This window comes from Diplotaxodon limnothrissa, linkage group LG3 (assembly GCF_057381915.1).
Source record: "Diplotaxodon limnothrissa isolate DT_005_m linkage group LG3, D_limnothrissa_male_GT1.1, whole genome shotgun sequence".
Classification (NCBI taxonomy): domain Eukaryota; kingdom Metazoa; phylum Chordata; class Actinopteri; order Cichliformes; family Cichlidae; genus Diplotaxodon; species Diplotaxodon limnothrissa.
In genome coordinates, this window is record NC_140598.1 from 51,116,227 (window position 1) to 51,128,683 (window position 12,457).

At 43.2% G+C, this 12,457-nt stretch overlaps 1 protein-coding gene across 1 annotated transcript in view; it reads left to right on the forward strand.

The window, feature by feature from the left end:
- Window positions 1-1,826: 1,826 nt before the first annotated feature.
- rbpjb (recombination signal binding protein for immunoglobulin kappa J region b) overlaps window positions 1,827-12,457 on the forward strand; it is a 52,668-nt gene continuing 42,037 nt past the window's right edge. Inside the window, exon 1 of the mRNA XM_085349543.1 lies at window positions 1,827-2,044. Coding sequence (XP_085205669.1) covers window positions 2,025-2,044 — 20 coding nt within the window. The 5' untranslated portion in view covers window positions 1,827-2,024. The remainder of the gene's footprint in view (window positions 2,045-12,457) is intronic.

Here is a 12,457-nt window from a genome sequence, read left to right on the forward strand (position 1 = left end):
CGTTCATTCTCCGGTTCCAATACCTTCTTGCTTTTTCTTTGCCCCCCCAAAAAATTTATGTACAAAACGAAGTAGAACAATGCCGGTCCGTACAAAGACAGACTTGATGAAAAGTCAAAGAAAAGATACGAGGAAAAAATCAAAGGAGTGAAAGGGTTAGACCCTTACGAGCACGTCTTCATTTCAAAACAACTTAAATATCCCACAAAAACTAATGTTAAGTTGATATTTTAATCAATAAAAAACAACTAACTGTAAAAACTCAAATATAAAAAGATGAACATATTTCCCAATATATTAAATTACCCATCTGTCATTACCCATATATTTTAATACCTTAACAAACAATTGCCAGATGGATTATTTATTGACCTTTTTGATTAATTAAAAAAAAGAAATTAAATATTAATTTGGATATATGAGTTTTAATATATATCATATTTGCAACATTCAGATTGTGTGTGTGTGTGTGTGTGTGTGTGTGTGTGTGGGGGGGGGGGGGGGGGGGTTGGGGTTGGGGGGGTCATACTGACAATTCAAAAAGCCTCAAAAATTGACAAAAAAGTGTATTGAAAAATATACACTTGACATTACAAGGTTAAGAAAAAGCTTTAAGCTTAAACTATTTTCCTTAAAAATATTGTGTGCATTTACACATAACAGCAAATCTCCCAAATATCCCTTTGGTGTTTGTCTATTTTTTTTTTCTTTTTGATCTTCTTCATTCGCCCAAGAACCACTTTTTCCACACAAAACAGCCAGAGGCAGATCACTCACATAACATCTAACAAACGAAAGCATTGACTTGCCATCGGTGTGGTCTCAGAAGCCTTCTTTTCCTCTTTGAAGTTGGAAAAATTCCCACCAGAAGTCACTTGTTAGCTGAACAAAAATCCCAAACAGGTTTAAATGAAGGCTGTATGGGCACAAACACACATGGGGATGGGGACCTACATGAAGGTTTATGGCTCTTAGACCCCCTCCCAGATAAACAAGAATGGCTTGAGCTGTTTGTTGTGGGGATGGTATAACACACAAACTGTTGGAAATGCACTTGAGGGAGGGGTGGACGGGGTGGAGTAGGGGCAGAAGCAGACAAGAAAAAAAAGGGGGGGGGGGGGGGCGGGGGCTAATAAAGCTTATGCCACATTTGCAAGCATGATCATTCTAAATAATAGCCTCCCTTGTACTTTGGGCTGAGGTTTGGTGTGGAGGGTGGTCATGGGACTGCCCAGTGTGATAGCAATGCACTAATCTTCTCTGCATGGTCCATTCGCATGTGTTCACACCATTGTTTCCACATTCTAAACAGGGACTGTAATGTTACCCAAGGGAATTGTATATTTGGGGCGTGGAAACCCTCCATTAATTTCTACTCTCATTTAAAGTCAGGGTACCCTTGCAGGTTTGCTGTCTGCAGTCAGCTGGGGAGCATATATGGATGACAATTTGGCTTGTAATTGCACACAGCTGTAAACGCAGGGACTCCACATGGAGACAGGATGCCTACAACAAAATGCGCGTGAGCCTGGGAAAACAAAAATCAAGGCTTTCCTCACCACTATCGTTTTTCCCCCTCTTAAACCAATCGGTGCTGTAATTTATTACCCGGTGAACACGTGGGAATAGTATTTCAGCGCCACAAGATAAACAAGTACTCGATTTCACGCATATCTCGCGATAGGGGACGCTCCCTCTGTGCTCGCCTATTGTGAGAGTTTTCCAATTCTCGCGTGAATTCGGAAGTTTCCCACGCCTGTTGTGGCGTCTGCCCTTTTCGCTCACTCTCTCTCTTTCAGTGAGTGTGTGTGTGCGCGTGTGTGTGAGAGAGAGAGTGTGTATGTGTTGCTGTTACCCGCCGCCTCCCCTTTTTTTCTCTCCGTCTTACTCACCCACCCCCTTTTCTCTCCGACTCCCTCGTCCCTACACCTCCAGTCCTGCTCCTGTTGTCTCGGCGGATTGTTGGGCTGTGGGAGAGAAGGGGATATCGCGAGTATTGGAGTTTTGGTGAGAGTTTGTGGAAGATGGCGCCTGTTGTGACAGGGTGAGTCTGAGATTCGGGGCGGTGGGGAGCGGAGTTGATAAGAATATAACTTATTGCCATGAAATAGCTCACTTTTAACCCACGCGTTGTATCATCGAGCACACTGCACGTCCTCTGGCCGATGGTTTAGTAGCCAGAAGCCGTTTCTTTGTGTCAGTGTCTTTGCGTGCGAGTGTTTTTCCCCCTCTTTGACCAGTTACTTGCTTGAGCTGACTGTTGCTGCAGTGTTTTGTGAGCTAGCCCCTCTGCTAAGCGATACTTCACCCCCGGTGGTCCTTTTCTCCCAGACAACGGCGAACTGTTAGCTGCCAGGCTAAACAGCTAGACATGTTTGCGGGAGTAATTTGACGTCGATATCGCCGTTTCGTTTGAACCCTACCGACTGGGCTCACGCTGAGAGCTCTCGTTTTAATTCCTCGCCCTGTATTTGTTTTCGAAACGTGCTCAACATCCAGCTAGCCGGGGCAGCACGCTTACGAATCGGGACTCACGACTTAATGCGGCTAGCTGTCCGATAGTGGACGCTAGCTAGCGGTGTCTGACTGAAACACGTTGCGGTTTTGTGGCCAAACTGTCCGTTTAGCATCGTTTTTAAAACACTGTTGGCGCCGTGGTTTTCGCTTAATACGGCGTGTTAGCCGTCAATATTGAAGCTACCCCCCACACATGCATATACACACACAGTGTATAGCATGTACTTTTATGACTTCAGCTCTCTCCAAGAAGTGTAGCACTGTTGTATTTACTACATAAACTGCGACGTGGCTCTTATGAAAACCTAGTTCTCAAATGTGGAGTGCATCTAAGGACAAAATGCACAGCTCACGGCCATGTGTTTTTTAACCCCATCATCGCTGAAGAAAAATGTCCATTTTTCTCCAGTTAACCCGAGTGATCCGTCTCGTTTGTCTTATTTATCATATCTGTGTGACAGCTGCGACTTTTTGCTAATCTACACCGACATCCCTAAATATTAGACGCCCATCTTCGTAAAGTCATAAAGCATTGTGTGTAACAGTCAAATCTAATGTTTTGTATTTCCACCTTGAAATTTGTGACTGGGTATAGTTGGCGAGGATTGAATAATTGCAGCATCTCCATACTTTTAATAGGAAATGTGACTTGCTTAACATTTTCAAACATCCATTGATCTGAATGTCGCTGCTTGTTTTGTCATCACTCATCAGTACTGTGTGACCGTGTTAATTCAATGTAAATGGGCTGTAGACCAGGTGGTGCTGTGTATAACTGAGCCGATTGGCTTTTCTACTCTGGTCAGGCTTTAGAATAAATCCTGATTAAAATTATTTGGCTTCACATTAGCTAGACACAACCTTTTTTTGTGGGTCTGGTTGGCTGCTGCACTGTGCAGGCAGTAATCCCCACAGACTAGGCACAGTGGGTGACAGACATGGTGCAGGGCTTGCTGGAGGTGTGTGTGTGTGGTGGTGGTGGGGGGGTGCTGCTGCTGTGTATGTTCATTTGGGGTTTTCCAGCAGAAGTGAACTGATTTTAGTTGGGGCGGGGGCAGAGGGAGGGAGCACGCAAGAGGGCAGGCGGGTCAGGTCTGGGTGGCTGGCCACCTGTCCAGATGATAGCTCCAGATTCGTGTGTGTGTTTTTCTGCTAGTGGGAGGGGAGGGAGTCAGTGTGTGCGAGAAGGATGGGGTGGGTGCGTGAGAGGTTCAACAGAAAATTAAAGTGCCATAAGGCCTTTTTTTTTTTTTTTTTTTTTTTTCCCCCCAGCTAGTGGCAGACCTTGTTCATTGTAACGGTCAGAGGGGCACCAATGAGCCTAAACACACCCTGTTGCCCTAGTATATGGTTTGTGTGGTTCTGGTTTTAAACTGGGAGGGGCTCTGTAACCACACAGTTGTTAATAGTATCACAGCTCCTCTGCTGTGTTGTACAAAGGCTGCAGACAAAGATTTGTTTGACTTTGCTATCGTAGTCTCTAAAGGTGGATGCTGAGTTGTTAGGGTGCGGGCCAAATGTATGTGCCAGAAAACAAGCATCTGTGTCGGGCTTTCAGTGCATGTCTCTATAGCTCTGGTTATTATCAGATACATTAGAAAACACATGATAAATTATTCACAATTTATCTATCAGATCTCAGGCAGGCTTGAAAAATGTCCGAGAACAGTTTGTAATTTCCTCTTAGACAAAGATGAGGAGCTGCGGTCAGCTTGAATTCGTGTTATTTACAGCCTATTCGATTCCTGATAATAAAGAGGTCCATTGATGAAGTTCCCTGCAACATGTCCTTTTCCTTAGTTCCCCTTGATCTGCTTTCTAAGCTAAACATGCAGCATTAAAACATGAATAGTTTGTGGAGCACCTTGATCGGGTTTTCTTTATATGTTAATTCACGTTAACTGCACATTAACTAGGTTATACATTGATTTGCTAAGCTAATGGTTGTTTTCATTGTTGACTAATTTGTTGATTAAATCAATCAATACATCAGTTCATCATTTTGTCTGTGAACATGGTTTTTCCTGTGCATGTAAAAAAAACAAAAACAAATTGGCACCCTTCAAGGTTTTTTTTTTTTTTTTTTTTTTTTTTTTTTTTGGCCTTCCACCAAAGAAAAATCGTGGGCTTTTTTTGTTTGTTTGTTTGTGAGGTTTAATTTGCTGAAGGTTTTTATTTATGGTCAGAATTGCCACAAAAATGCGCAGACTTCTACACTCACAGAAAACACAGACCATCAGCCTTGACTGTATATGCTGACTTGTGTCATGAGTGCCCCCAAAGCCCATTTTGAGCTAACAAAAAAATGTATGATGTAAATTTCTAACTAAATATGTAAAATGAGGCCAAACGAAAATGCATACATGCGGATTCTGTTTCGTTTTTGGTTTGTTTGTTTTTTTGGGGGGGGGGACACAATTAACAGTGCACACAATCTTCTCCCCTGATTTAACACACTCATATGTTGCAACCACAACACAAATTAGCTACCCCCCCAAAAAAAACAACTCTCAAGCCTTCCTTTTTTATGTATTATGTATTAGAAGACAAAAAGAAACACAACCATGGCCATATATGGCGTTGCTTTCGTAATCCCCCCTGCCAGAGAAACTGATTGTGATGGCTGAAAGAGCAGCACTGTTCACCTGGGATGATAAAAGCATGAATCACTTATTTCAACACTGCTCTGCCTTTGCTGTGTGCCCCAGGGGGACGAGATTCCATTTAGCTCACCCCCCCACACTCCTCGTCTGTCCCCCTGCCAAAGAAAAAAAAAAAGAAAAAAAAAAAGAGAGAGGAGTCTTTCAGGCCAAAAGCCAAGCGTCTCTGTGCTGGTGTAATGATAGTACTGAGCCTGTCTTTGAGGCGCAAACTTGTGTTCTTGTATTTGTTTGGATGAGCGTGTGCTTTGAGCTCCGGGTCTGTGTTCATCCAGTTTAATGTGCACGTTTGAAGGGTGTACCTAGACATTAAAGTTGATCTGTGTGTGTGCGCATGTGCATCCACTCCCCAGAGTCCTCTCCTCTTCCCTGCTTCCTTTCATAAAAGGACAGATTCAGAGAGAGCAGCAGATGTCGAAGCGCTGACCTTTATGGTGGCAAAGGCTCAGGCTAGAGTTAAAAGACATGCCGAATCACCCCCCTCCCTCCCTGCTCCACACTTCTACCCCACACTCATGCACACACCCCTCAAGGCAGCAGCAGCCCCATGTCCACCTGCGTGTGCACACACACACTCAAAGGCAGAGCGCTCCTAGATAGGTTAACACTGGAGAGGATACTGGAGAGAGCTACCTGATCTGTAAGCCACCTCAGGATCCTACAGCCTCCGCAGCTGCCTCCTATCCACCCAGAGCTGTGAAAATCTTCAAAGTGTGTGGCATTTGGGGGTTACGAGCCAGGGGAGGGGGGCGTGAAGCTGCACAGAAGTCACAAGCAAAAGCACCAAAGCAAATGTGCCACAGCCAGACATCTTTAGGGGAGGATTTATTTCTTGTGCACAGTAGCCTATTGTTTTGGAAGTTCATACATATCCATTACTTCACATGATTGAAATATTCCCCGAAGCCTATAGTTTCTTTGAGAGTTCAGATTTGGCTTGTTTGTTTCGAAGGACCGCGGGTTGCTTAAAAGCCCCACACGCCCTGCTTGACTCAGTGTCTTCATTCTCTTGTTTCCCTATTCAGGCTGTTTGTGTGCGTCTGTCTCGGGGGAGCAACCACAGGAGACACCCAGGGGGATAGAAATGCACATTTTTTCGTAATTTGGCCTGGATCGCTGCCAAGTCAGCCGTCTTCGTTCTTGGTCCTCAGCCACGAGCATAAGTGTGCGCAAACTAGACATACCAGCATAACACCCCCTCCACTTCTGCTTATTCTAAGTGGCTGTATGTGTTTTAATGACCTTTTTTTAACATGGGTGCATGGCTGGAAGGGGAAAAAAAAAACCTGATAACAGAGTTGGATGCTTCATGCAAAACCACAGCACGAGGGGGATTTATTTACTTGTAGAAGGCGTACATTAGTCTGAGCTTTTTTTTCTTTCTTTCTTTTTTTTTTAAAATCTCTGGCATTTCCCAAAAATCTCGCTGCTGTTTGGTTCAGCAAGGATGAAACAGATCGTTCTGATGTAAGTTTTGAAAACATCCCTGCCCTCATATTTGATAGAGGCCCAGCTCTTATTGGTAGTGTTGTTGTTGTTCTTGGCCTCTGCTTCATGTCTTAGCTAAAGCTGGCAAGAGAACCAAAAAGCTAAGACAAGGCGAACACGACAAGCGGCGGTACATACTCCTCTGCCGATTCTGGTTTTGGAGCGCTTCTTTCTCACTTCCAGGAGAGTTTCCTCAGACCCGGAATTTGCCTTTCCCTGCCCCTTGTTCCTTTGCTGTTTGTTGTGATTACAGCCATGCCAAGGGAATGGTGGTTTCTACTGTGTCAGCACTTTTTGCCCCCGCCGTCCGTCCACATTCAGGATGTTTCATTCAGAAAACACGAGCTGATTCCCCCTGTCTGACTCCTGTTTGCGTTCTCTCTGGTTCAGTGAGCAAACCATTGCCCACTTCCTAAGCAGGAGCAGCTGAACTCGTGAGGAAAAAATATTAGACTGAAGGCTGTAACGATTGTGTATTTGCTTCTCTCTGCCCTTTTGTTTTTCTTCCATAAAAGGAGATAAAAGCAACAGGGCAGTCGTGATATGCTGCTCTAGATTTCAGGACAATTACTAGAGAGATTTATTTTCTTTATTCTGTTGACTCAGGTAATTGGCCTTTGACTATCATATGTAGTTTGTGGGGCTCAGAAGCATTGTTGTTAGAGCTTTCTGTTCTCAGATGACCGCACTCGGCTGCTTCATCCATTCAGAGGAAGGGTAGAAATATACACAGGATCTCCCGTGTTGGGAAAGCCCCCAGTGAAGCCGCCTCCCACAGCTGTAAGCAACTGCCACTATTTCTGTATTAGATAAGAAGGGAGTGGCAAGCAGCAAATCAGCCTGTAGTAAACCTTCTACAAACAAATGTTGGTTTATTCTTGGGTTTATGATGCAAGGTCCGCTGATAGCCACACAGCGGTATCTGACTCGTGCCTGTGCTGGATACAAACACTGCTTTTTGGCTTTGATTGATGCTCGCAAGTCTGTTTTTGAACAAGCAATTTAACAGACCAACATCGGTTTATGTTCAGGGATGCATCTGTTTTTGTTTTTGTACTGTCAGTGATGAAGTTTGTGTGTACCATGAGCTAATCATGCTCTTTGTGCTTATTTTTTGCAAGTCATTTCATTGCACGACTTGCAACACGTGTTTGTTATAGGTTTGTCCGACCGTTGGATGAGATGATTAAATGTTGTTGTCCAACCTGGCAGCAGAATGTAGGTTGGCTCATATAAACACTTGACTGGAGTAATGTGTAACAGGCTGCCAGTGAACACTGTAAATTTGATTGTATGAATTGAATATTGATTTTAAACAAAATTATGACATTTGCATGTGAAAAAGAATAAGTGTGTGTGTGTGTGTGGGGGGGGGGGGGATAAGCAGCACTACACTACCGGTGGCTCTGTGTCCTCGATAGCGGCACAGAATTTTAACCCAGATTTCCACTTGAAAGGTTAATACACCCAACGATGCTGGTGCCTTAGCAGGGCTTCATTAGCTCTGTGGTGTAGGCGGAGGTGCGGGTCTCGCTGTGCAAGACTTCTGACATGCCACTCCCAATGTTTGAGCGAGAGAGAGAGGTGTACGATTGAGACTGCTGTAATTGGTGAACATAAGCAACTGAAACAAATTATGTAAAGCCATAACATCTGTGTCGTTTGCTTTCTTGCTTGTTTTTTGTTTTGTTTTGTTTTTATTTTGTCGTTCTTGGTTCTTTTGCGTGTGTGAATAGGTTACAGTAAGCTGACTGCATGCATGAGCTAGGTTAGTGATTGTAGTTTGTCTGAAAAGACAATTCTCTGATGCTTGGATATGATGTGGGTGTAATGGGTTTGATTTGGTGTGGAAAGGGTCTGCAACATTGCTATAATAGTCTATAGCCTCGTCCTCAGCTTGACTCTGTTTCAGTTTGTTTTCCATTACATTTGAGTACCACCTTGATGTGGGTCAAGTCGTTATAGCAAGGCAGCCTGAAAGTCTGTGACGTCATTTGTACACGACACAAACGCAACACATCAGCAGAGGACATGGAGGTGATGGTATACCTGCTACTTGGTCTATAGCTTTTTGTCAGACTGTTTACAAAAAAAAAGGGTGGCTAAAAGAAGAGAGCCAGTGATGGGATGTGTAGCCATGTCCCTCATTGCTGGGTTTGAGTTGTGTGAAGGAGTCGAAGTCACTCCCTACCACCTAATGGGAAGCCCTAAAAAACGAGTGGTCGAATAGGTGCTAGTGGGAATAAAACCATATGCAGCTAAGGGAGCTACTTGGATGGCTCAGTTGCTAGCAGTGCTACGAAATATTGGCTACACTGTTTGCACATTGTACGATCCAAACTCACACATGCTTTGGACTTGGTGGCTGGAAGGTTTTAGGCTGGCTGATATCCAATCTGATAGCGATGGGCATTTGTGCTCTCACATGCACATGTATCTGATAAGTCCTAGAAAAGTTCAGGGCTTTGACGCACATGATGAATGTGTTACATTCGACAGATAAATTTGATGTGTGTGTGGAGTGAGATGTATTTTGAAAGCGACATGTAAAAATAAGGTTGGATCACTGAAGCTTGTGATCGTTTTGATATCGCTTAAAGACACTCATTATTTATTTATGAACGAAGTTTAACCTCATCCGTTAGACTGTGCTCCACTGTGACTGTTTTCGGGTGTGTTTTTTTTTTTTTACTCTTTCTCTAACATGCAAGTTTAGAGAAGGTTATATTTTCTCCAATTTTAATAAATTAGTATATCGATCTCCAGGAGCATCCCTAGTACGTTTTTGTGTTTTTTCAACCAGACTATTTCTGCAAACCGGCCTTTGGAGAAACAACCAGGGAAGTGATGGCAGGCCTGGAGAGATGAGCAGTCTGCACCCCCCCTCTCTGCAAAGGAGAGAGCGAGGGAGCAAACAGTGCAAGTAATCAAGTGTCAGGAAAATAACAGAGACTGGGGATCTGGGATTCCAGGAAAGACAAACTGTTATCTCCAAATGTTGTTTGCATTGTCCGATTGTTTGACTGAGGCTGCTGGAGAGTTTTACTGAAGAATCTGCCTGGTGGCATTCCTGTGGCTGTTGACGTCAGGAGGTTTTGGCCTTTGCTTGGAATCACAATGAAGTAATGGACATGTGTATCGTATTCTGGATCGGTCTATTGATTGTGGTTTAGGAAACAATGCTTTTTTTGGTCTGGTTCATGTTGTGGACGATCATCTTGCACTTGTGGCTGTAGTTTCAAGTCCTCCACCGTTGCCATCATAATGGAAGCACTGCTGAAGAAAGTATGTGAGGTTTCCCATGAGCTCATGGAAGGAAGCTAACTTGTTTATATATTTTTTCTTTTAAAATCTACGGATTTATTTAAAAAGTCACCAGCAAAGTTTCCCCAACTTATCACTACTGGATTCTTTGGAATTGAGCCTCAATGAGCCCAACTTGAACACCAGCTGCTCTTAAATAAACCAGACTCTGCTTCATTATGAACCACTCTCTATCAGCAACTAATGAATTCCACACTGTTAATATTTTTTTTAAATCAGAAAGTCGTAAAAGTAAATAATTTTTGTCCAGTGTGTGTTTGTGTGTGCGGCTGGCTTAGATTCTTGTGTCACATGCTTTTAATGACAGCGCTGCCTATTTTGGGAAGATGTTATGTTTTGAAGAGGAACAAGTAGCAGGAACAACGTCCCCTTTCCCCAACACGACAGCAGCAGCGAAACCAGACTGCAGACTGGAGCTGACAAAGTCATTGCTGTACTGCTAACGTACACACAAGCACACTGAGGTTTCTTCGTTTTGTTCAGTTTGCAGCGGATCATCTCACAGCCTGTGAGCTAAAGGTCATGTCTCGCTCTCCCTCGGTCTCTGGTTCTGCCAGGAATTCTATTTTTTCCTCTTGTTGCAGCGCAGTAAAGTCCTTTGGGTGGTTTTTGAGGCAAGGGCAGGGCAAGAAGACAGTGGTTAGTTTGCCTGAGCTGATAAATGCCCATAAACTGAGCTTAATTTTGGACCGTCCCAATTTAAAAGGCAGACATGTACGCTGAAGAGATACAGTCCAGTTTTTGATCACAGATTACTCATTCAAATCAGCTTACAACGAAAAAACCAAATAGCTTAAGGTGTTGACTGGACGAAAAAAGACATTTATAGAAAACGTGTAGTTTTGTAGGAAGCTAACAATCTTTACAACAACAACAACTAATTCATCCAATGAGAATGATTCAGCAGGTTTGATTTGTAATTCATCTTTTGCCTTCAGTGATGCTAACTGGTCATTTTGTGGCAGTGTTTGAGCTTCATGTTAAATGTTTGCATTACATGCAGTTTGTGTGTGCAGTTTAACACCGCGGTGTTCCTACACAAAGCCTCGCTGTAGTGCAAGCCAAGCTTGAGATGTTTTTGCAAATGTTTTAGTAACAAGGCCACTCGACCTGTTTTATGGCGAGGCGACAGGGAAAGGGTGCACGCTCAGAGGAAAAAAAAAAACAAACAAGTAGCATTCGAGTCGGCTTCACGCTTCAGGGTGAAATGCAAAAATATTAAGTTTGTTCTGTGCGATCGGTGTCTGGTTAAGATGAATGATATTGAAATTCAGTATGTAGGTAACAGGCTGCTGTAGTTGTGAAATGGGACACCTGTGACGGCAAGCATCTGCAGAAATCTCCTCTCTAGTTGATGAATGTGCCCTGGGCTTTGTGGAATAAAATAAATAATGCATCCAAAATGGAAACATTTGTGATGTTTTCAGGAATTTTTGAAAGATTCAAGAGGTATTCTGAAATATTTTGAAGCATATATTGTCCTGGTTACCTAATTGTTTTGTGTACGTAAAGGTTGATTGTGCCTCCTCCCAGTCTTTGGTGTGTTAGGTGAATGTGTAAACCACTATACCAGGGATGGCAAACTCATTTTAGATCGCGGTGCACATACCTCCCACTTTGATCTTATTGGGGTCTTTATCAATTGGATAAGCTTTAAAACTTATGAGAATACAGTTAAAAGTTCAAAATCTATGCACTTATTTCTGAAGATGTCTAGAAGGTGGCTTATCTTATCTTTAACGCCGCTGCACTACACTACAGAAAGAAACACCCAGGTGTATCCTGGTGTAGTAGTTAACACATTTGGCTAATGGCTGAGGTTATTAGCCATCATGTCTTACCTTTAACCTCCTAAGACCTAAACTCTTCCATGGCATGCATTTTTAATTTCTCTTTGATATTTGGGCATATTGGTACCCGATGAATTTATTTTTTTTACCTGATTTTTGTTTCTAAGACAAATAAGAGCCACATGAGGATATTTGTCTAAAATTTCAATAGAACAGTAGCAGTATAATGTCCTCGTAAGTGGATATCAAGCCCTTGTAGAGCAAAATTTAGTATTTTGGTCTAAACGACCCAAAATGTGATGTCCACATATGTGGACACCAGGTCCTAGGAGATTAAAATTAAAAGAGCTGAACTTTTAACCTTGAGTATAAGCCGGTTTGTTTGTTCCGTCCAGCACGTTCAAGCACAAGTGCAAGTACATGCTTTTTAAAAAAAACAAAAGGAGCCGAGTCTCTGACAGTTCACACATATAAACTGCATCAAGTTTCGTTCTCACAGCAGCCAGTGTGGTTAACGTCCTTGACCAGATCAGCTACCTGCACATACATTAGTACTGCTGCAGCTGATCTCCACTCCTCACTATACCTCCTCCCTGGGTTCCCATTCGTTCCAGCAGTGAGTCATCAGCTCAGCAGAGGGGGAGAAGGGAGCGGGAAAGGGTGGTTCATTCAGGGTTC